At 41.6% G+C, this 23,811-nt stretch overlaps 1 protein-coding gene across 2 annotated transcripts in view; it reads right to left on the reverse strand.

Annotated features, from left to right (window-relative positions):
• The window catches only part of Pde7b (phosphodiesterase 7B), a 292,866-nt gene that overhangs the window by 118,792 nt on the left and 150,263 nt on the right, over positions 1-23,811 (reverse strand). The window contains exon 1 of one of the 2 annotated variants that reach the window (XM_051175369.1): positions 15,709-16,231. The exons of the other annotated variant lie outside the window; for it this stretch is intronic. Within the exon in view, the coding sequence (XP_051031326.1) occupies positions 15,709-15,946 (238 nt within the window). The 5' untranslated portion in view covers positions 15,947-16,231. Of the gene's footprint in view, positions 1-15,708; positions 16,232-23,811 lie in introns of those variants that run through there. 2 annotated transcript variants of the gene reach the window in all.

Below are 23,811 nucleotides of genomic sequence, written 5' to 3' on the forward strand. Positions count from 1 at the left end.
ACAGGGATCAATTCCATGCACTTTTAAGAATACCCTTGCTTGTAATTTGACCCAACAAAACTTAAACTTTGTTGCTCTACCCTAATTCCTTCACAACATTTTGACACTTGTGTGATGGTAGGTATGAAAATTCGCTCTGCACACATGGATTTATAATAGGTGAAAATGTAATGAAAAATTAGAACAGTCATCTTTCATTATTTACCACTGGAATTACAAATATAATTAAGCCAGAAGAATTCTGTCCTATGACTTTTCTTCCCTCTATGATTCATAGTATTGAAGCTTGAATAAGGAGATGTAAACAGAGTACTCATTTTTATAGTAAGCTAACTAACAGCAATTTAATACTCCCAGGTAATTGTGAGAAATAAAGACAAGTGTGGGATAATGATCATTAGCACTCATGGAAAAGCTTATCATGCACCAATACTGTGTTCTTTATGTGGTTTGTCTGAATTAAGCCCTATAAGCCGTACTGTTTGTTATGAGATTGAACCAACAGATTCATATATACTAGGCAAAGGCTCTACCACTGAGCCACAGACTCAGCCTTTTGCCTATCTTTAAAAAAATGTGTGTGTATGCATGTGTGTGTGTGTGTACATGTGTGTGCATGTGCGCATGTGCGCGCGTGCATGTGTTTGTGTGTGTGCATGTGTACTTATGCATGTGTGCATGTGTGCGTGTGCGTGTGCGTGTGTGCATGTGTGTGTATGTGTGTGTGTGCGTGCATGTGTGTATGTGTGCATGTGTGTATGTGTGCATGTGTGTATGTGTGCATGTGTGTATGTGTGCATGTGTGTATGTGTGTGTTTGTGTGTGTATGCATGTATGTGTGTGCATATGTGTGTGCATGTGTGTACGTGTGTGCGCATGTATGCATATGTGTGTGTGTGTGTGTGTGTGTGTGTGCATGTGTGTAGGTATGCATGTGAAGATCAGAGGACCAGCTCAGGCTTGTGAGCTTCTGTGTGTTCTATCTCCATCTCCCATCCCACTGCAGTAGCACCTGGATCACAGACTGATGCTACCATGACTGGCTTTACATGGGTGCTGGGGATCCAAACTCAACTTCTCACACTTGTGCAGCAAATTCTTCACCCACTGAGCCATCTCTTGCACACACTGCTATTTGCCTTATATAGAAGAGAAAATCAAAGTACAAATAGATGCGAGGCAGTTGGACTCCAGAGCCCATCCTTAATCATAACGATGAATGAAAGAGAAGGGTCCACCATGATACAACCAGGCAAGTAAGAGATTATTAATTTCTCATAAGAGTAAAAGAAAATGAACTGGAAAGCCACAACACTGTCAAGGTGAGTCTGTTTCCAAGGTGTACAGGAGTGAGGGTCAGTTGCTCTGACTGTTCCATTTTGCAAGGCAATTGCAAATGATCTCAATCCCAGAAAGGACCAGATGAGCCTTAAAGCACACTAACCCAATTAAGAGTTATTGCATAGCTGTGAGTGTGTGGCATGCTTGCATCTGCACACCTCTGGGCTGTAGGCTGCAGGAAAGGGCAAATTTAACTCAGCAGTTCATAGCTAGAGCTCACTTCCACTTTGGGGAGCTGTCAGGGACTCCGTTTTAAGAAGTTTAAGGTGCACAATAAATAACAAATTTTGTTGGTACATTCTAGATTCTTCCTTCTTCTCCCCTCCTCTCACTCTTTGGGCACCTTTGACTTTATGTAGTTTTTTTCTTTTCTGTTCTCTGTTGTTCACATTAGAAAGTGGTTATTTTTCCCAATCAAATTCCCTTGTATGTTTTCAGAATTGCAGGTCTCATGTCTGGCATATTACACTTAAGGCTATACTTAGCCTGGTTTCTCTAGCCACCCCTCAGCCATACCACACTGCTATGCGCCTTCTGTAAGTTAAAGCTGTCTGGACTATAGCTCCTGATGCCCAAAATACCCAGTTGCTGGCCATTTCTGCACTGCATAGAAAGAAGTCCTCTACTTTCCATACTTACTGTGTTTCCTTTGGTGTAGTGTTTATCTTCTAATCTACACAATACATTATTTCTAAGTTTTTGGAATCATTGGGTTAATTAATTATTAATATCTTTTATTGAACAGACTATTAGGCAAAGTTTGAGAAATGGACTCAAGTAAAATGAAAACTGTATTTAGAAGTACTCTGTTTACTCTCAACTTTGAATCCTGCGTTCGCTTTTGCATATCTGTAGCTATACTCAGGAGATGTCAGTGAAGCGAAGGACCTCGTGCTGGCCCTCAGATAAAGAGTAGCAGGCAGAACCAGGCAAAGACTTAAGGCTTATATGTGAATTACTCAGAACAACAAAACAACCTAGCAATGTATGTATATAGTCAAGTGTCTGCCACTGTCCAAAGGCAGATACAAAAGTGTTTTTTGTTTGCTTGTTTTTGAAAATTATAATGTTAGGCATGCCTACTATGGGGTTGATAGAGCTCCCTGAGTTGGACACTCTGGGGGACTGTACTCTGACCTTACAGGTGCACAGGAGGGCAATGCTTTTTGTCTCTTCCAAATCATGTACACAGTCTTGATGCCTGGTGTCACACCAGCCCAGAGTCACGAACTGTGATCACCATGCTCTCAGTAGGCACAATGAGGGGTCTCTTTGGAAGCCTCCACCTCAGTATCTGCTTAAATCTCTTAGAAGGGCATCCCCCATTACCACACGAAGAGCCTTCATCAAAAATTGGTCCACACACTCAACGCCAGGAAAAATGTTTTTCTTCCTGCGGATAATGGATTTGTCGTCATTTTTGTCTCCCCTTTGCCTGCCTGCTCAGACGTTCAGATGAGATGTCAATTTTCCTTAATTTCTTCTCATAGCTGTTTGCCTCCCCTCCTCTTTATGTAGATAGGGCTTTTGTTCCAGCCTGACACAATGATTTTATGACTTTGCATAAGTTTTTATGACCTTAGAAACCATTTTTGGAACTAGGTAGATATGGTGCAAATAGTTCTTATTCTCAATCTTTTTATTTAAAATTTGCTTGTGATATTTTATTTTCAGTGTTAGGGAACAAATGCAGAGTGTTACACGTACTAGGAAAATGTGTTCCCATTGAGCAACACTCCCAGCCCTTTATTAACTCTTGATGTAAACTCTTATCTTACCACTTGAACAGCCCATGCATAAGCTTCCGCCCTTCTGTGGATTATATAATGGTTGAGTTCCACAGTTCTTGTTATGAGGTTCAGAAAACTCTGAGGGGAGAGTATCCCCCCTAATTTATATTTAACTATGCCATTAATTTGTTGTGCTAGGGGTTAAGATGGGCTGCAGCTCAAGAAAGGTGAAAATAGTAGAGATGTTACTGCATAGCTTGGGTTTAGTAATATATCTTTTAACATTTTAACAGGGGGTATTTCATAGCCACAGATTCACTGCAAAGATTGGGAAGGCTAAAGTTTAGGAAGCAAACTCCTTTTGAGGTGAACCAGACTTTTCTTGTGTCTTTATAAACACTCAGTTCTGAAAGAGTTTATAATACACCAAGCAAGACGGATTGACCATGAGACCAATTTAGAAGCTCTGTGTAATGTCTTTGAATACCTTAATGTTGGCACTAACCCCATAACTCACAATTTCAGGATGTGCTTCTTGGGGAAAGAGGAGAGCAGGGGCTAAACAACAATGCAAGAGTTCAAAAGGGTTGAAGATGCACTTTGAGTATTTGGGTTGGCATTCTGGAGCCGCGGATGCTTGCGATGGCTTATCTGACTTATCCAAACTGCTGACGTCAAAAGAATTAGGCTAGAAATCTTATGATTACAGCTTTTCTTGTGATCTTTTCTGGTATTTCCTGTTTCCTGTCAGGCCAAATATACTTTGAGAGTGGGTTATTTTATGGCACTTCACTGTTTCTGCTTTGGCTAGAGGCGGGGTACAGGGAGCATGAGTAAAAATAATTAGCAACAACATCGGAAAGCGCTGACCACCCCTCACCCTCACCCCTCACTGCCATTTCTTTTCAAGTATCAAAAAAAAAAGTTTCACTGTGGCTTAAAGTAGGATCTCATTGTGCACGAAGCAGAAGCCACTGTGGTTGTGTTTCTATTAGTGTATTTGGATGGCAGGCAGGCTGTGCATGGTGTACTGCAGACAGTTAAGCAAACTTCTGCACAGAGTGAGGGATTCAGAAGAAAGAGGGAGAAAAGTGTCCCCACCACAGGCTACACTTTTTTTTTGTTGGGGTCACAGACAACTTAGAGAAACAAGAAAGAAAAACAAGTGGTCAGGGATGGGCTTTCCCAGCCTTTACTAAAGTGTTGACCACAGCCATGGAGTACATGAAGTGCTGTTTGCACAAGGATCCCAAAGAAGCTAATCCACAGTGGAGTATGGGCAAACATGCTAGCACATTCACATTTCGGGTGTGTGTGTATGTTTGCATTGTGCATGGGCCAGAGGACAACCTCAGTTACCATACTTCTTTTGCTTTCTGAAGCAGGGTCTTTCACAGGGTCATGCAACTTATCAAATGGGCTGGTCTGGCTGGCCAGTGAGCCCCACGAACCCATGTGTCTTTACCTCCCCAGTGCTGGGATTACAGGTATGCATCACGGCTTCCAGCTTTTTTCCTGTGGGTTTTGGTGATTGAACTCAGATATTCTTGCTTGCAAGGGAAACAGTTTAATGACTGAGCTGTCCTGTCAGTTCCAGAACAACGCTCCTCCAGCCATCACACACTGGCTTGGCCTGGACCAAACTCTTGGACCTCTGCTTCCAGGAGCGCTGTAGAAAGAAGCAGGGTCATGACCTGTGATGACTAAGGAACCAACAGCTTACAATCCAGTCTCTTCTTGTATCTAACCTTCCTTTACCCTCACAATCTGGGTTCTTTTATCTCTGGGATTTTGATCTGGTGAAGAGCTACCCAATTAGTATATGACAGGCAGTCTAGATGGAAAAATTCAAAAATGAGGGGATAGGGATATGCCCAGACATTTGATAATCTAAGTTTGATTTCTTTTTTTTTTTTTTTTTTTTTTTTCAGTACTAGGGATTGGACTTGGGGTCTCAGGCATGCTAAGCAAGCATCTACCACTGAGTTACAATCTCACTCTGTTTACAAACACATGCACACATTTAAATGGAGAACTAGAGAAGTCCTTGTCTGAAATTCTTAGGGCTACAAGTGTCCTATATGCTTTTTGGAATACTTGCCATATACAGAATAAACCACTCTGGGGATGAGACCTAAGTCTAAACATGAAATTTATTTGTATTCTGTATAACCCTTATACACATAGAATGAAGGTAGTTTTATAATATCTTTTGTATGTTTTCCTTTTGACTGTGACATGATGTCAGGTGTAGAATTTTCCTCTTGTGATACCATGCTGATTTCTGGTTTTCATATTAGTGATACTCGCCCTATGAACATAGAATGCTCTCTGCCCATGTGCAGGCAGACACCATGCACTTACACAATATAGTCACAGAGATGTTAAGTACTTGAAAACATTTGAGAGACTGTTAGCCACTTTGCACTTGAGACTCTTTTGGGGTTTGACCATAATGGACAGTGCAGTTGCATCAATAGCTTGGCTAGCAGTTAAGAGACTGAATTGGCCCTGTGAAGTGAATTGCCAGCTCTGGGGTTCTGAGTATGCGTGACTTCTGTGGGTTTTTAAGTTTCCTTATTTTAAATAGAGTTGTTTAAATAGATGCTTTTAAGGCCCATGCCCATTGTAAATTTAAAGACTCCTGTACCTTTTCACTTATTACTTTCAGCAGTTCGGCAAGAATCAAGAGTTCTTGCCTACATGCCATTTGGTTCCTTGAAAGTCTTTTTTCTTTCCCTTCATCCTTCACTCCAAATTGTGCACCAAGTTAGCTGACCACTCTGCATTCCCATCCAGTTCTTAAACTTTTCTAAGTTTGTGTTAATTTTTTTCCCAAAAGAGAACATTCTAACATTTTGTGGAGATTTTTTAAACCCATCTTAAAGTCACAGCTGTACCAATCAGAACAGAACAAGGCCTTCCTGGGTGAGTCTGGAAGGTGGCCAGTCGTCAGTTAATGCCTAGTTCTCAAGGAGTACCTAGCACACTCATGTGTTTACAAGTATGCCATTTTACCTAACTTACCATGCTAAAAACAACATAAAGCCTGTTCCTACTATTCCCTTTATCATGCATTCTGTGGCACCTATGCTTGGAGGAATTGTCCTTTTTTAAAAACGTCTTTAAATGGCAACCTCAAAAAACATGGCAAGGCTAATAGGAGGAAAAGGCTCTAGCGAAGTCAAATAGCATCGTGAACTTGAGGAGGAAATGAACATTCTGGGCTGGCAGCTCTAGGTGGAAGAGTCAAGAATTCAGGCATTGAGGACGAGTGTATCACACAGTAAAATTATTTCTACATCGTGTGTGTGTGTGTGTGTGTGTGTGTGTGTGAGAGAGAGAGAGAGAGAGAGAGAGATGTTTGTTGTAAAGTATTAGCACTTGGGAACAAAAGGCAAAATATTACCATGTTGAACTTTTCAACATATACCAAAATGGTCACCGAATGTCACACTTATCAAGTTAAAAACTCTTCAGCACTCCCACCCCCTCCCCAAGCCTTTCTTTTCATAGGCCAGTGTTCTAACCGTGGTATAACAGGAAAACTCATCTCCTCACTGCCTGTATGATATCCTCCTTAGGGAGGCAGATCAAGCTCCTGGCAACCCAGCTTCCTGTTTTTCTAATCTCACCTGCATCCCTTTCTTGACAGAATCCATATGCAACAATTTAGCATTTCCGAGCATTTCTTGCATCTAGTCATATTGTTTTTTTTTTTTTCTTTCTCCTTTGGATCTTTTCTTCATTTGCAGTTATATAACATCTTAAAAAATTATGTTTGCTCTGATCCTTAGTGTCCATTGTGCAGACAAGATTAATCACTCCCTTGTGTGTTGACAGTTGTCATAGATTTTCCATCTGTAACTCTAGTGTATCACATGTCGCATCTATGTATTTTATCCTTTTTCCCTGTTTCTATTCATCATTTATCTATCTGCTTCAGTGTTCTTAGTTCATGAGTTTTAATTTCATAAGAAACAAAAGAAGGTATCTAGCATGTGATGGCCACTAAATTGTAGTTGAAAAATGCTCCTGCCCCTTCATCTTGTTTCCACAGACTACTGGTTTATGTATTATAAAATATATGCCAATCTATGTTGTTATCACAAGTAGCCTGTGTAGTTTTAACCTCTAATATGCCACAGTCCCTTCTCACCTTCCTGTTTTTAGGATTGTAGCGCCATGCTATCAAAATGCTTTATTAGAGAAATCTGACTTCTCTTTTTCGAATATCTTGAGTAACTAACCAATAAATTTAGATCTCAATCTCTTCTAAGTCATTGTATATTATAAGAAGCTAAATATTTGCATATGATATCAAAACACTATTTTGCAGATAAAAAACCATAAATTTGAATGTGGAAAAAGTATGAGGTGGTTTGTTTGAATCCCACATGTGCCTGGGAATCTAAGTACGTGAGACCACGTTGAGTAAGAAACATTCAGGTATAGGTTTCCGCCCATAGTGCCTCAACCATGCAGAATGGAGATAACATCTCTTGCCAGACAGTCATGAGCTTTATTTATCTTTTATTCTTTAGGACATATTGTGCTGTATACTAGATTCAGTGGGGATGACTGAGAATTGTATAGCGAGCTGAGAAGAGAAAGTGGAGTTCGGAATAACAGTGTGCGTGCGTGCGTGTGTGCGTGTGTGTGTGTGTGTGTGTGTGTGTGTGTGATGTGCACACACAGGTATTTGTGTTAGTGTGAGTTTGTAGTAGGACAATAATAATAGGAACTGCCCTTTGGGAAATTACAAAGAAGTTACTCCTACTCTTTGCTCACATAATATATTCAAGCCTCTTTATGCTTATGGTTCCTAGGAGGAAAAAGGAGAAGGCACAGGACACGGTTTAGTTCAAGAGAGACAAATGCAGAGAATCAAAGGCAGAGGTGGTGGCTCATCTATGGGTCTCCTTCTCAGGTTAGCACCATGCAGGTGTGCATGTGTGCGTGCGTGCGTGCGTGCGTGCGTGCGTGTGTGTGTGTGTGTGTGTGTGTGTGTGTGTGTGTGTTGGGATCGTTAAGTTGCAGACATAGATAGTGGAAAGTATTCATTTAAAAGACATTTAGTCAGAAGAGACTGAGCACCATGTTGCTAATTAGGTAGCTGAACATTTCTTATTCTCCAGGCAGGCTTCAGAACTGCCTAGAATTTGTGTGACAGCTGATGAACTAACCCGGATTCGACTGGGTGAAGAAGAGAAACAGGCTACATCTCATCATGTATGGAGTATCTCAAGTCTGTTTTGTGTCTGCCACAGTGACTGCCTCACCCTTGTTTCCATGTGTGCTACAGATTGCATGCCTTGTATTTGAATCCAGGTCTCCATAGTGATCCAACCTCACTTCCTTCCCAGGGCTCTCTGTCCCTGCTTCTCTGCCCATCCCTTTATCTTCTGTTGTAATCATCTTCTTCAGCAAATTCTGTGATTTTTTTTTTTAATAAAATTTCCACAGACTCCCTAGCTGTCTTTGGGTCTTCTGAAGTTCCTATCACCAATGTATAAAGATTAAGTAGATATTTGGGGACACCCATCTAGAAAGACTTAGGTAAGGAAACATGAGACAGCAATCTGTTCTTTGATTTTATTATTGCATTGTGATTGGTTGAAAAGAGCAATAAGCTACCTTGTTGCTTTACCCACAACTATTTACTTTTTCTGTTTAATACCTTAACCAAGCATTAATACTTATTTCTCAGGGACAGTAGCATTTTTATTTTGTTTTATTCACGCTCTTACATATCCCTGTTTCTATTATCAAATTCAAGCAGCTACTTTCCAATCTCTCTCAAACTTTGTTCTTTTTTCCCCTTCTAGCAATTTCCTTTCTTTTCTCTTTTTCTTTTTTCTTCTTTCTTGTTTTCTTTTCTTTTCTTTTTTTCTTTTTTCTTTTCTTCTTTCTTTCTTTCTTTTTTTTTCTGTAGTAAACTCTGTCCCTTGGTCTCAGGGTCATATGCAGCTAGGTCCTGTTTCATCTTTGTCAAATATTTTTCTAATTGTACACAAGCTGATTTTAAGTTTTATCTTGTCTCTAGTGATAAGATAGGATCTTCAGTCTCGTGAGTCCCCTCAGAAGCCCAGTGTCCCTGATAAAGTAGCAAAACATTCAAGACATGTAGGACAGGCCTTGGCTGAGACACAATTTGAAGGGAGGGGTTGAAAATCTGTAGCTTGAGGAAATGTAGGGCAGGAGTAAAGATATGAAACTCTTCTCTTGGAGTAGTTCTTTAGCACATTTGGGGTTGGTGTCAGTCCCAGAGAGAAATGTATGGAAGAGTGAAATATATGGGAATGTCAAGAGAGAGCACTGGAAATGTGTATCGTAGGCATACAGAATCACAGGTAATGCCGTGAGCTTTGCCTACTGTTTTCACTAGGGTAAGGTGAGTTAATTCTGTTTACTTTGAAGTATAATGATAACTGAAGCTAGGGACTAGAACACACTAGAACAAAGCACACACTTTCAGTTGTTTCTGTGAGTCAAAAATATTGAGGCGCTTTTGGTGTTTCTCTAGCCCATTGCCAGTATTTTCTTTTGAGAGATTAGTTTGATTTATAAGTCAGTGCTTCCATGAAGTTAAACGAGGCTTGTTTAAAGTAAGGAGGAAGAGAGGTGAGGGAATGAGACAGTTTCCAGGCAAAGAGCAGAGGGCATGGGAAGAGTGCCCTTTGGCAGCATCAAAGCTCATTGGTAGAGCCAGGTAAACACTGACATTGTACATTCTGTCTTTGCAACCATGTCGGGGAATATGCTGCATGCCACTAGTAAACACAAACAAACAAACAAACAAACAAACAAAAACAAAGCCAAAGCCAAAACAGCGTTGGAAACTTTATGTGTAGTGCTACAAGATACCTAAACATAGCATTACTTAAGTATAAAAATGTGCCCAGAACTTATATTCATTTGCACTTAAAATTTGTAATTACCAGTGAATTAGAATTTCTCCTGGAGAACAAAGTACCACCGCACATTAGTTTTGAATTTGGAAATTCACTGTGTGTATTCTTTTATTTTAAAAGCTATCATGACTAATTCCGATCCTTTGCAAGAAGAGAAGATTAAAAAGGATTCCACTAAAAGGAAGGACTCGAATTCATGATTCTTGAATTATCTGTTCTTGGAGAAGAAGTATTCATCTATGCACTTAATGACAGCTTGTAAATGATTTTATTTCTTCTGATAATATTTTTCACCTATCAAAATGTATTCAGTGGCTGACAAGAAAAACATGTTAGGAGAGAATACAAAGAAAATAGGATGTTCTCCGACTGTCAAAGAACAGAGACTCTAGGAGGGGAGGAAGCAGATGTACACCAACTATAACAAAATAAAGTGTTTTGTCTGCGAAGTAAATAATAACAAAGTTCTGTGAGCATCTGGGAGAGGAAGGCATGCAGCCATCACTGGTTATTCATATGAATTGGCTCCAGGAGTTCATGTGGGTACCAAACCCTTGCATATTTAAGTCCCTGGGTGAAGTGGCAAAGGTTGCACATCCTCCTGCATTCCCCAGACCATTTCCAGCTCATCTATAGTCTCAGTACTGGAACAAAGTGTAAACAGTTATCATATAGCTATTTAAGGAATGACAAGAAAAAGTCTATGTATGTTCTATAAAGACATGTTTCTGCTATTATTTTCAGTCCACAATGGACTGGATCCCCATGTGCAAAACCCACAACTCTAGAGGGCCAACTACATTTTAGTTCACTCCTCTTAGAAAGCCTTTATGAAGGACCCGGGATGTGGATATGATTTTGGAGAATGTGAAAAACTGGGAACCCAGAAGGGAGTCATTCTAAGGCTTGGGAACCGAGCATACAAAGCTGAGCACGGACAGTGGGGATGCTTGTCTAGGAGGAGAGCTCAGAGGCCATCAGTGACAACCAAGCCTGGAAAGTGAGGTAGTTCCCAAGAATGGAGAGTTATATGAAGAAGGAAAGGGTGGATCGTTTTCTTTGAAGACACTGGAAAAATCACCGAAGGATTTTGAAGAGGTTGCGAAAATTATGGTTTTAATGCTGCCGATCTCTATCACAGAGTGGAAGAAGAGATGTGGGAAATGAATGTTGTTAGAGGCAACAGATTCCAAATAGAACACAGATAGGACCTATGAGCAAAAGGAGAGGGTGAGAGAAGGTGTCACGGAGAGCACATCAATGTGTAGGTGTAATATTCGTCATTTATCAAGAATGGAATAGCATTTAGGAGAGTGGTTCTCAACCTTCCTAATGCTGTGACCTGTTAACACAGTTCCTGGTGGTATGGTGACTTCAATCATAGAATCATTACATCACTATTTCATAACTGTAACTTTGCTACTGTTACAAATCATATTGTAAATATCTGATATGTGCCTCCAAACCCCAGATTGAGAACTGCTAGTTTAAGGTCTTTCTAGAATGATTCAGGGGTATTAGCTCATTTAATCCTCTCAATAACCTTATGTGAAAATTCTACTATTATTCCTTTTTGTAGATGAGGTTAACCATGGGGTTAACTTGATGGATCACACAGTTCATCAGTGTGTATGCAGGATTTAAGCAGGTTTAAACCTCAGTTTGGGACTTACAGTCTGTCTCTTGAGCCTTTCTCAAGGACTCAGAACCAACTGGAATTATGGGACTTGGGGAAAATTGTCTTATATTTGAGTGTCTGTCATTCAGAAAAACAAATTTATGGGGATCACAGACTTGGTTCAAAGTGAAAACTTGTTTTTAATTTACATTTAAAAAATTTTTAATTTACATTTACTTATTTGGTGAGTCAGGATCTCATTCCATAGCTCAGGTAGACCTGAGACTTATCATGTGGCCCAGGATAGCCTTAAACTCATAGCAATTCTTCTGTCTCTGCCTTCAGGTGCTGGAATGACAGTGTGATCTACCGCACCTGGCTTGTCTTTTGGGTTTGACTTGCTTTTATGTTCCATTTAAAGGAGGGATGACACCTTTAATGATGTTTGTTATTCAGTAAAGCTATAGACTGAATGTAGGCTAATAGGCTAATGTCTACAGGCGGTAGCCTTGGAGAAATGTTATGAATTAATACCAGCCCATCCCCTGTTGAGGCTAATTACTTCTTTTCTCAAAGCAATTTGGTCTGTTTTGAATGAAATCATTAAGCCCTGCCTGATGAGCGCTTGAAAGTGCATATGAATTTTTAGGAGTGTGTTTTATTTCACCAGCTTTCCAGTCAATATTTTGAGTGGACAGAGAAGCTTAAACTAGCGAGTGCTTGTTTGCACACTGAAGCTGCAGACAGAGCTCAGATTCATAAATGTGCTGCTATTCTTCCCTCATTAAACCTTTGATTCATCACTCAGTCAGTGTTGTCCAGTATAACCCATGGTATACAACAAGCATTCAATAAATGCTCCTTGAATTATAATGATCCTAGTGCTTACTCTTCAACATGGTTTATGTCACACTTGCCACTTAAGAGATTTTAAAATGACACTTTAAGTGTCAATTTAAATTGCAGCTTTCTGAAACTGGAACCCTTCTGCAGACTTTCTTGTCTGACATTCAATATTCAGAGCTGGGTATAGAGTACATTTCTGATTCCGTGTTCTCCTTGAAGCACATGTGTTCTTTCTCTATTTCAAATGAGTTCTGGGTTTTCATTTTTTTTCCCTGCAACCAAAGGCTACTGAAAGAAGAGACCTAATAAACGAGGAAACATGTAATACAGAATTTTAATTAGAGGCACCAAAAGGGAAGGTAAGTAGATGAAGAGTTTGCAGTTATTTGAGTGAATCTCAAAGTGAATTATTCAAATAAGAGCAGGTCCTGCTGGGTGTCTGGCTAGAATGAGGGCTATAGAAATGTTTGTAGCCCCAGCATTTGGGAAACCACTGATTTGTCTCCCACTCCACCCTCCCATCCACCCTCATTCCTGTCTTTCATGCCTGCTCGCTAGGCTGTGCTTTAAGCCTTAAGGACCAAGGAGGACTGTTCTCCACTCCTTCCCAGTACTAAAGGCTTCCACCTAAAGCTAATGCCCTCCAAATGAGTAGAAAAATGTAGAGAAGACACATTCCTGCCTTGTTTCAAATGAGACTGTTATTTTGTTAGTTTGTTTGTCCAAGGTTTTGAATAATGAGTTCCAGTGCTTGCCCGGCCAACAGGTAACCATAGAAACAACATCTTACCTGAAGTGTGAATCTAACCCCACTCCCCACCTCCTACCCCCCTCACCCCCGGCAAGGGCTATGATCATTTAAAAGTTTTGTGACTCAGTTAACTATTGAGATCCTGTCCTGGGGGGGGGGCATGGAACAAATACTGAGTCTTTCTGAACTGTTCACCTCATTTCTAAAATGCAGGGATTAGCTTTAAAGAAAGGGGGGGGGGGGGAGATAGGAGTGTTACCATGATTGGATGACATGGTGTCAGTCAGCAAGCCACTTGTCACTTCAGTTATTCAGTATTATTACTTTGGGCACTGTCCAGCTTAGGGTCACACCCCACACAGCCATGCACCACCCCACCCCTCATGCAAGCTCCCTTGCTTGGAACAACCTCCCAGGGCATGCTGACCTGCCACCTCCCCAGCATTTCCTTGCCCTCCTCTGTTTCCCATGGCTTGTGCTTCTGTGCATCTCATATTGAATTTCTCATGAATGCATGCTTTTATTTATTTTCTCGGCTTTTCTTTTGTTCTTTCCTTTACCTAACAAAACACCGCAAACATTTTTCTACTTCACTTGTAAAGGACAGAGTTCTAATATTGTCTAAGGAAGCATAAATACAAACATTGATGCCCTTCACAAGGGAGAGGGAATCCTGGGGCTTCTGAGGGCTGCATTAGACATATTAGCAGCCAGTGGCATTCATCTCTAGAGCCCTGCAAAGTGACTATTCAGAATTTCCACAGTTTAGTAGTTTTTAAACATTTAAACTGACTCTTCTGTTATCACAGAAGTCCAAATATTCACAGAATTTATAATACTTCGTTTCCCTGTTTTCTTGGGCCTATGCTAATGGGTAAGAGGGTTTTGTGATCACATCAGAAATCCTGAAACTTTTCTATCCCTGAGAAAATGGGGAAGCAGGTAAAGCAGAGAGACATCCCTGGGGCTCTGGGAGGGGGTCGTTTACACAGAACCCACCCTATTGCAGGCAAGGTGAGTAGGCTGCAGATGGGTGCTGCTTTCTGTCCAGGGCTCAGTTAGGACACTTTCCATGGTAAGGGACACTGGAGGAAGCAGTAGAGAGGTGTGAGAGGCTGGCTCAACTTTCCCTTTGAATAAGCTCTGCCTGCTCAGGATGGGACCCCACTCACATGGCTTGGAAGGAATGATGTGCACCTTCCCCCACAGATGCGCTGAGGAGTGACGGTCGAGGAAGCTCTATGAAAGGTGCTATTTGAAATGTGAATTTTAGTCATCTCAGATAATGACACAAGTCAGGGGTTAGAGCAGTTGGTGTACCATACTTGCATTTTCTGCTTAGGGGGCCTTTTCCGTTTTCCTAGCCCTGCTCCCATGAAATATGAATGACTTTCCCATTACCTCATTTCTTCTGACCAAGACCCATTTCCAAATGCCACAAAACCCCAGGCTGATTGCTTTACTTCTCCTTTCTAAGTGCTCAAATACTCATTGTTTACTAAAGAACAACGCTGTTTTTTTTTTTCACACCCCCACCTGGAGCATTACTTTTAAATAATATTCTTCATAAATTATTAGGCATCTTGGTGTAAAAAACAACAAACAAACAACAGCAAACCTTTCTGCCACAAGTTATTTGGAGCAAAATCAGAGTAGTTTTTATTCTCAGCCTATTCCCATGAGAAAAGGGGAGATGACTTTTGGACTGTCTCATGGCAGATGCCATGTCAGGGTTCCACTGCATGGGGATGGCCAGGACTTAAAAGGCATGAGCACACTCATATGCCTTATTCTCAAGTGAACTCACTGCTCCCCCAAACACACATCAACAGATTCCCCCGAGGAAGGGAGCACCCGGTCATCAGTGGTGGCATTTGTCGATTACAGAGTCCCAAAGGTATCTTTGTACCCTACCCCAACCCCCCCCCCCATTAGAAATGCTGCAAAGGTCCAACTAACTGTCCCACCCCAAACAGCCCATTCTTAACGACATGCAAAAAGCCTTTCTGACTCATCATCTCCACACTTGTAGCTGAGTTTTCTTCATTTCTGTAGGGGTATTCATCACTGGTCAAAGAGGAAACTGAGGCTGGGCAGTTTATTAACTTGCAAGGGTTGAAAAAGCATGCAGACTACCCTCAGTCCTGGGAACATGTACACACACTACATAAGTTGCATCATTAAAATTTGGAGGAGACATTTCTAACTATGGACAAGAAATGTTAGGGGTAGGATGGACATGAAAGAGGATCCAGTTTCATTCTCTCCCCTTGGGGTCTGAAACTCAAGATTTGACCCGACCCCTACACTAGGTTTGTTGATTTCCATGCTAACAGCCCTTCAGCATACCCATCGTTCAACTTTAAGGCGCTTTTCTAGTAGAGCAAACGTTTGTAATCACCCTTTGAACCCTGTCTCCACAACTTGCCTTCTTTCCTTGACCCAAGAAGGGGACCTAGAGAGATGAGACCTGGCGAGGTCACCTACTGCACCCCACCGTCCGTTTACCTGGGAAGCTGTGCAAAGCATCTTCATTTTCCAGAATGCCTCTCGGCTTGGTTGCCTGCAGCTCACTTTTGGACTTCCAAACCAGCTTTACCATCCTGATCATCTCTGGCAAGTCCCAGGGTAGCGGCCCCTGCTGGCACCCCGGCCTGCTGCTTAGGGCGGAGGGCAGCACACCTTCTGGGGCCGTCCACCTCCTGCCTAGTTCTGCGGAGTGGAAGTACCGCTCTAGCACAGGCATTCTGCCCTGTTCCCCAGAACAGGAGGTAGGGCTGCCGCCGTCGCTGCTGCTGCTGCTGCCGCCGCCGCTGCAGTTGCTGCTGCGGCTGCTGCCACCAGAGGGGAATTTCTTCCCGGGCAGCTGCAAGCAAACCCGCGTGAAATCCTCTCCAGCCTTGGAAAGACAAGTCTCCTCCAGCCTGGCACAGCCTCTCTGGCTTTCCCAGCCCCTGCACAAAACACTGGCGATGAGATGAGACCTAAGGTTCCTCACTGCCGAGAAACCGTCTCTGGACTCCCTCCTTCCTTAGAGATACAGAGTATTTTCTCCTTCTCTCTTAGGCACTGAATTCACAGCACTTAATTAATCCCAGGCTACAGCTGGAACGACAGCGGGGAGGGGAAAAAAAGCCGTGGAGGCTTCAGCCTTCACCTCCCTTCTTCCTCCCGTTTCGTTTGTTTTCTATGAGCTTCTTGTCAAGTTTGTCAAGTGGCTTAGCCACGAAAGATTTCAGGCTCGGGGCTCCGCGTTGCGTGACTCTGAGCGGGGGCCCTCACAGGCTAATTATCTGGAAGTGCCAGGTGAGGGGTTAACTCCTATGGCACTAGAAGCCTAGAAGCTTCCCAGACTCTAGTTCTGTAAATCCCAACGAGCTTTCAGCAAAACGGGAAGCTGTGTTCTGCCAGAACTCGTCTGTAGCTGATTCTCTCTGGGGGGCCCGGTGGGGGGCCTGCCTGGTCTGTCCACTGTGCCTGCGTGGGATGGGGGCGGTTTGATCTTAAGGACCACAGTTCAAACACTCTCCTTCCTTCTTCCACACCCCACCCCCTTTGCTGTCAAAGTTCTCTGCAAACTATCCGGGTTTTTTGGTCTATTAGTCAAATCCCCTTGTAACCTCAGCTGCCCTTCAGCTGGAAGGAAATAACATTGAATCACATTCCAAAGCTAACTGGAAAAAAGTGGATTAGGGAAGTGTCAAAGTCCTTATGCATATGCACAGAGTGCCTGTTTAGCCTGGACACGTGGCTCAGGATGGTTAAAACCCCATTTTCAAAGGGTAGTCATCATGTTAAAAGGTGTTGGTAGGGGGTCATAAATGGCCTGGAAAAGCAAGCATGGATGATTTTTTTTTTTCAGAGAGACCACACTGTGGGCTTAATATCTGGGCCACTGACTACTGTGTCCCCACCCCGGAGTGGTGAATTGAGGACAACCGTGGGCCAAGCCTCTTGCTTCCTGAGGCTCAGAGATGAAGGGGCTGACCCTGAGAGTCAGAGCCAAAGCAGCAACAGAGATACCCCCTGTGGCTTATGTGAAAGGCTCTGGACATAAACGAAAGTGGGGTGGCATTATGCTTGGCATTTTTTGCCAGCAAATTGGGTTTGTAGGAACAATTTGAGCTTGCACATTCACACAGAAAGCCCGTTTTCCTGAAAGACATTGTAACAATCCTGTCTTCCTTGGAGCTCAGTGTCTCTGCCTTGCAAAGGCCTTTGTTTTGCTTGGCAATTTATTTTGCTGATGTACAAGCTGTTGCTCCCGCTCTGCATTCCTACGGCTGGTTGATCACACAATCATTTGATGTTTCTTTAGGGGAGCAAGGCGGAGATTTGGGGGAGAGGAGAAAGACCATTGGGAGCGTTTTATTTTCATCACTCTGCTCACACTTCATTATGTTTTTGAAGTTGAAAGCGGTAAAGCTCACTGTAATCTTGTCATTACTCTTCTAAAACTATGTTTAATAAGTCTTGGTTTTTTTTCATAATGAATTAAGTGATTTCTCCCCTCTTTTTTTTTTTTTTTTTCTAGATGAAAAAGTATACTGTAAACCAGCTTTCTTTCCTGGTAGATGAAAAAGGCCTAAAACCCTCAGTGTGTGTGTGTGTGTGTGTGTGTGTGTGTGTGTGTGTGTGTACATAAGTATAATTGGGGGTAGTGCTTTTCTGTGAATTTCATTATTAATACTGCAGTTTTTCTATAACAACTACACATTCATACAACCAAATGAGTAAAAACTCGTGGCCCACTTTATTTGAAATATTTCTTTCTTTAACCCGTTCTGTTGAGATAAAAACATTTCTATAGCAGTTGGATTCATCTGCCTAGTTTGACAACCCTTTTGTTTCTTACCTTGCCCTGCCACTGGACTCGGGGCATTGAGGGTCTCTGAAATCAGAGGGTTCTATTTAGTATGCAGGCTGTTGTACTCCACACCATACTTCCTGATTAATGTCTTCCAGCCACTCCTCGGTCACAAACTTCCCTGACTTAGCAACTCAAGGGTTTCCTAAGTGTTTGACTATTTTTATTTTTGTTCGGTTATTTTGCAAGAGTCCTTAGCATCAGGATATCCTGACCCTTAAAACAAAGGGGTTAAGAACAAAGAAAAACAAATATATGATACGATATATCACAGATGCTGATGTATTAAAAGCGCAGCTCTTCCATGCAAGCTTCTTGAAGATCACTTTTCTTAAAAGCCAAGAATATACTTTTCTCTTAGATTATTCCACACATTTCCTTGTAAAAATATTCCGGAGAAGTTACAAAATGTTGGATCATTGGATGTGAATGTTTCTTATAAGGGACGAGTTAGGGCCAAACAAGCATCATTTCCAATTACCATCCCAAAAGGGGAACCTACTTCATATGAATGTCCCGTGAGTCGAAAATGTTTTCACAATTTAACTACCCCCCCCCCCCAATATGGGATCCTCATCCCAGAGCAGAAGTGCAAAAATTACCACAAGAAAGGTCGTTCTCAGGGTATTTCTGGCTCACATGGAGACAGGAAGTACAGGAAATCTTGCGAGAGAGCTTGGCTCAGGAGGTTTTTGGCTCAACAGCAACCCGGTAGAGCAGGATGAGCCGCTTGCACTATGGACCAAAAGCTCACAGCCACACCGTTTCTTGGAAAGGTGGTTTTGTCACATTGTGTAGCTAATCTCAGGCTGAGATGTCTCTAGTCTTTCTAGAAGAGCATGCCTATGAAGTCGTGATTTCCTTCACTCAGCGAGCGCTTTGGGATACAACGGAAGCCCAAAGTCTGGGTCACAGGGCTTGGGAAAACAGCTGGGGTGTCTTGTACTGGCTACACTTGTGAAGCAAAGCCTCATCTATAGGAGAATTCTCACAAATATTACTATCATATTCACAGAGACCTACCTACCCAAACATGTGCATGCACACACATACACACACAGGGGAGGAGAGGAAGGAAGAAAGAAGAAGAAAAAAAGAGCTTGATCCAAAGATCAAGTTTAAAAACTTTGATGTATGTTTGCAGCTTATATGAAGGAACGAAATTGAGAACCCCAATAGTGAATGTACAGTGACATGTACAAGATGCATAATTGCTTTAATCCCTTAATTAAATTGAACTGTGAGAACACTTCATGTTCTGAAGGTTGTGAGAATATTATAAAGACTATGGGTGCTCTGTTATAAATTATTATATCGATCATGTCATTTTAAAATGGAAATCAACCATTTAAACATTTCTAATATTCTGGAGACTATCTTTATACCATGCAGAAACATACTAGTTGTCATTTTCTTTCAAATTGCAGATTCTTCCAAAACTTTGTTTTAGTGATAACTTCACTGAGATGAATTTGAAAACAATTTATGCCCTTATTAGTTCTCACCATTCTTTATTCTATGTTTGGGTGATCTGTTTTATCCCAGACTTTTTTCCTCCATCAATTCAGCTCAAATATGAATGTGTCAGCTTCTCCTGACCCCCACCTGGCCTTTTGGCCACTCTGGTTTCACAAGTGCAATTCAGATGCAATCTAGAATGAGCAAGGAAGGAGACAGGTCTTTTAACTTTGTTTAATATAGCCCAAGTAGAAGAAGCTCAAACAATTTACAGTGTCCTTCAAGAGAAATAGAAATGTAATAGCTTTGGCCTTAGCTAATCTCAAGGAACAATGCCAGTATGCAAGGAGAGGAGTTGGTCTACAGACCAACCATACAAGGTAGCACATATTTCCATTGTCACATGGACAGGGAGGAAAGCGGGTGAGGCCAGAAGAGGAAAGATGAGGGAGAGGAAGTAGAAGGGGTTGAGCTGACAGATTCGGAGGTGAATTTCTTAACGGGCGCCTGAGTGCTATGCACTCATTTATTCACTCTGCACGCATGTAATGAAAAGGGGAGCCTGTGCTAACTCTGGGTCCAGTCTCAGGTACCGGAGCTGCTGGGCTCTGAGGCTAAGATCCTGGTAGAAGGAGGTACCAGTGTTCTAGCAGAAGTCAGGCCTCACTCTCGGCTTTTAGGTAATGTAGCCAAGGCTGAGTTTACTGTGTGTCTGATACTTTTCCGACAGTAGATTAGCCGACACTAGGCTGAGGTCCCAGCCGCAGGAAGACTGGTGTTTCTGCTCCTCCTCTTAGTTGCTGCTGCAGTGGCCTCTCATCCCTCCCAGGGACACTTCTGTCCTGAGGCCCAGGCCTCCTATGACTGTAGTCTTTTCGTGATTTTTGATTGTGAAATACTATTAATGATGGGAGAAGATGCTTGACATAAATTTATAGTTGAGTTTTTATTGGGGGGAAAACCCTCCAAACCAAAGCGAGGAGTACAGCAATGAACTCTGTAAAGAAACCCCAGACCACTTATCTCAGGTTTACACAAACTGGGGTTCAGACTGTCCTTACCATTAAGTCTGACCTCAGATTTAATGTCTTATCTGTAAGTGAGTCTGAGAGCAGTAAACACCTTAGCCATTACACAGTGATCTTTGAAGAATTTAAACAGTTTAAGAATGAGTGATTTGAAAATGAAATGCGCTGTAAAGTTTAATATTATTATTTTAGAAGTTTAAGACATACTCAGCAATTGGGGAGCTGAGGCAGGGGGATCACAGATTTGAGGTCAGTGAGACCCTGTCTCAAAACAACAACAACAATAAAGAAATCATGCTAACAAATTACCTAAGCTCAAAATTTGACTACTTTTTTTAAACTATATTATCTATTAGAAAGCTGAGAAGTTGAACTCATCTATCCTCAAAGTAGGTTCCTTTGGAAGTTCATACTTCTCATGAGAATGTAGAAAGCAGTGGATATTACTGGGGAATGCATTTGGGTAATGTAACACCCATGGATCACTTCTGGGTGAAGCGTGTATGATCACTGTGGGTTATTTAGTGCGCCTACAGTGTAGGTCCTCTCTATGGGGAATTGCATTTTATCTACAGTCTCTAACAGGTATGTTTGATGTTCATGAGTTGTACAGCTCAGTGAGCATGTGTCTTCAGGCTGCCCCCTGGCCATTGACCCGGAAAACTTATGAGAATCTCATCTTATTTATGTCTGGAGTCTTTATTCCTCAAACATTTTTGGAATCTCAATTACTCTTAGTGGCTTTCCATTTAACTTGTGTTTTTAATGGAAGTAGAAGTATAGTGCTGTATAGTGCTCAAAGCCAAATACCATGTTTAAACATTTTTAAATTTTTTTTTTTTATAAGTGAGATGCATGATTCCTGAACACTGAAGACTTGGGTTGGGTTTAAAAGATCCCAAGAACAGTGAAGGGAACATTACCCTCAAAGAACTTCTGGAGAATGTCAAGCTAGAGAGTTTTCCTTTTAAAATGATAAAAACAAATACGGCTAATAGTAAGATATAGAAAAATTGATGGTACAAACAACACAAGGAAAGAAAAAGAAAAGAGAATTAATAAAGACTTCTAATAGGATCTATCTCTGCCTTGATGTTTTCTTATGTGTGTAGAGTTCAAAGTCACCTCAGAAGGAAATTTCAACCAATCCATGTCCGTGGAGTGAAGTTCTACTGCTTCCTAGGATTCTTTGCTCTTCTCTTCCCACTTTTTACTATAGTTTCTGTGCCAGAAGGGGTTCCTGGGTGCTATTCTGGAGCAACGCTTCTCAAATGTTAATATGAGCATGAATAACCAAAGAAGCCATTAACATGCAGATTCTGTGTATGGGCATATGTGTGTGCACCCCTGGGTGTATGCAAGAACATGTGTGTGAGTAGGTATATGTGTGGGGATGGGGCATGTGCACGTGTGTGTGCTCATGAACGTGTGTGGAGGCTAGATGAGGACTTCCAGTGTCTGACTCCATCACTCTCCACTTCACTACTCTGAGATCGAGGCTCTTACTGAATCTATGGCAAAGCTGGCTAGCTGCCAAGTCTTAACCATCCTATTTCCATTTACCGTAGTACTGGGATTATATGACTGGACATGGCCATACATGACATTTTATGTGGATGATGGAGACATGAACTCAGGTATTCATGCATGAAATCTCTCCAGTCCTAATGCACAGATTCTTTTTAGAAGGTCCACATAAAGCCGTGAGACTCTGCATCTCTCAGCTTTTTCTTGAATATGACAAGGGCATTGGCCTGTCACCATACTCTTGAGTAAAAAGGCTAGGGGACTAGCCTGTGACAGCATTTTCTGTCTATCTTATATTAGTTACTTATAAGAGACACTGCAGAGAAATGTCCATTTTACAAGTACACGCTATCAGGACTTTTCAAACCATGCAGACTTGACCCTTGAAAGAAACAAGCAATTGGAAATGGCTACATAAGAACCACGACTGTATCCAAAGACATCAAACCACTGCTTGGTTTCTCAATTTTGTTTCACTCATTATGTTGTTGTTATGGAATGACTTTAAAGTCAAGATTGACTAGTAAATATAAACCACTGCAATGAACACCCATGACAGACTTCAACTTTATAACCAAATGCTTGCCCTTCCTTCCTTCCTGCCTTCCTTCCTTCCTTTCTTTTCTTTTTAAGTCTGTTCTCATCAAATGTACAATAAAACTGAGGTCAGTTTTCTGATTCCTCTTTCATTTCAGCATCTTCTTGCATCTTGTCACAATTTTCAGACTGCTTTAAGAATGTTGAGAGACTCCCATCTATGTTCGGAATGGTTAGTATACAGGCAAGGCTCCGCATCTTGGCGTTCCATCATTGGTCATGCTCTCCTCAAAAACTGATTCTTCCCTTGATTTATTAAAGATTTACAAAAAGAAGTCTCTGCATAAAGCCTGGTAGTCTTTCCCACTGTAATATCCCAAGCATCAGTGAATGGTGACCATATGAATCCACAAAGAAATAAAGATGGAAAAAGAGAGAAAGAAAACAGGCATTCATGGCATTAGAGCCAGTGGCCAATGGTGCCGCTGACTCAGAGAAATGTACCGCACTGCTGTTTCTCATTTTGCCTTGGGAAAACACAACACAAAGCACAAAAGATAAGTAAAATAAACTAGACTACAGGCTACACTTTTTAACAGGTATGGTCTGGAACTCCTGCAGCCCAAGATGTAGTATTTTTGAGAACTCAGTGCCAGAAGCCAGAGGCATGTGAAATCAGCTGGAAGACAAGCCTAATCAAGAGCAGGAGGCTAGAATTCCACCACATTTATATGATTAAAAATTTGTATAGTTAACTAAACAGGAACGCTTAGAATAAATGAAATCATCTGTCAGAAATTGCAAACACAGCTTGCTGTATTATTTTCCATTGTCTTTCTTGTGTGTGGGTTTTTTCCCCCCTAAGCCTGAGTGCTTTGCTCTGGTAACAAACACCTATATTTCCTGTCACCCAAACCTTGTTTGTAGTGACTACAAACAAGGAAGAGAAATTATTCACAGCAAATGCACATCATGCTTATTACTTTAGATGATTCTGGAGGTTGCTGTCAGTTGAGAACAGAATGCAAAAATAAAAGGGCTTAATGGATAGGCCAAAGTAGTCCAGGCTCTAGGGTAAGGAGAAGGGATTCTTACTAAATCTTTTGTTTGCTTAGTATGTAGTATTGCCACAAAATTAACAGCACCATACTTAAAGAAGAAACCTAGCATTCTATGGCAAAAGATTGTCTAAGT

Source organism: Phodopus roborovskii, unplaced genomic scaffold (assembly GCF_943737965.1).
Source record: "Phodopus roborovskii unplaced genomic scaffold, PHOROB, whole genome shotgun sequence".
NCBI classification, from domain to species: domain Eukaryota; kingdom Metazoa; phylum Chordata; class Mammalia; order Rodentia; family Cricetidae; genus Phodopus; species Phodopus roborovskii.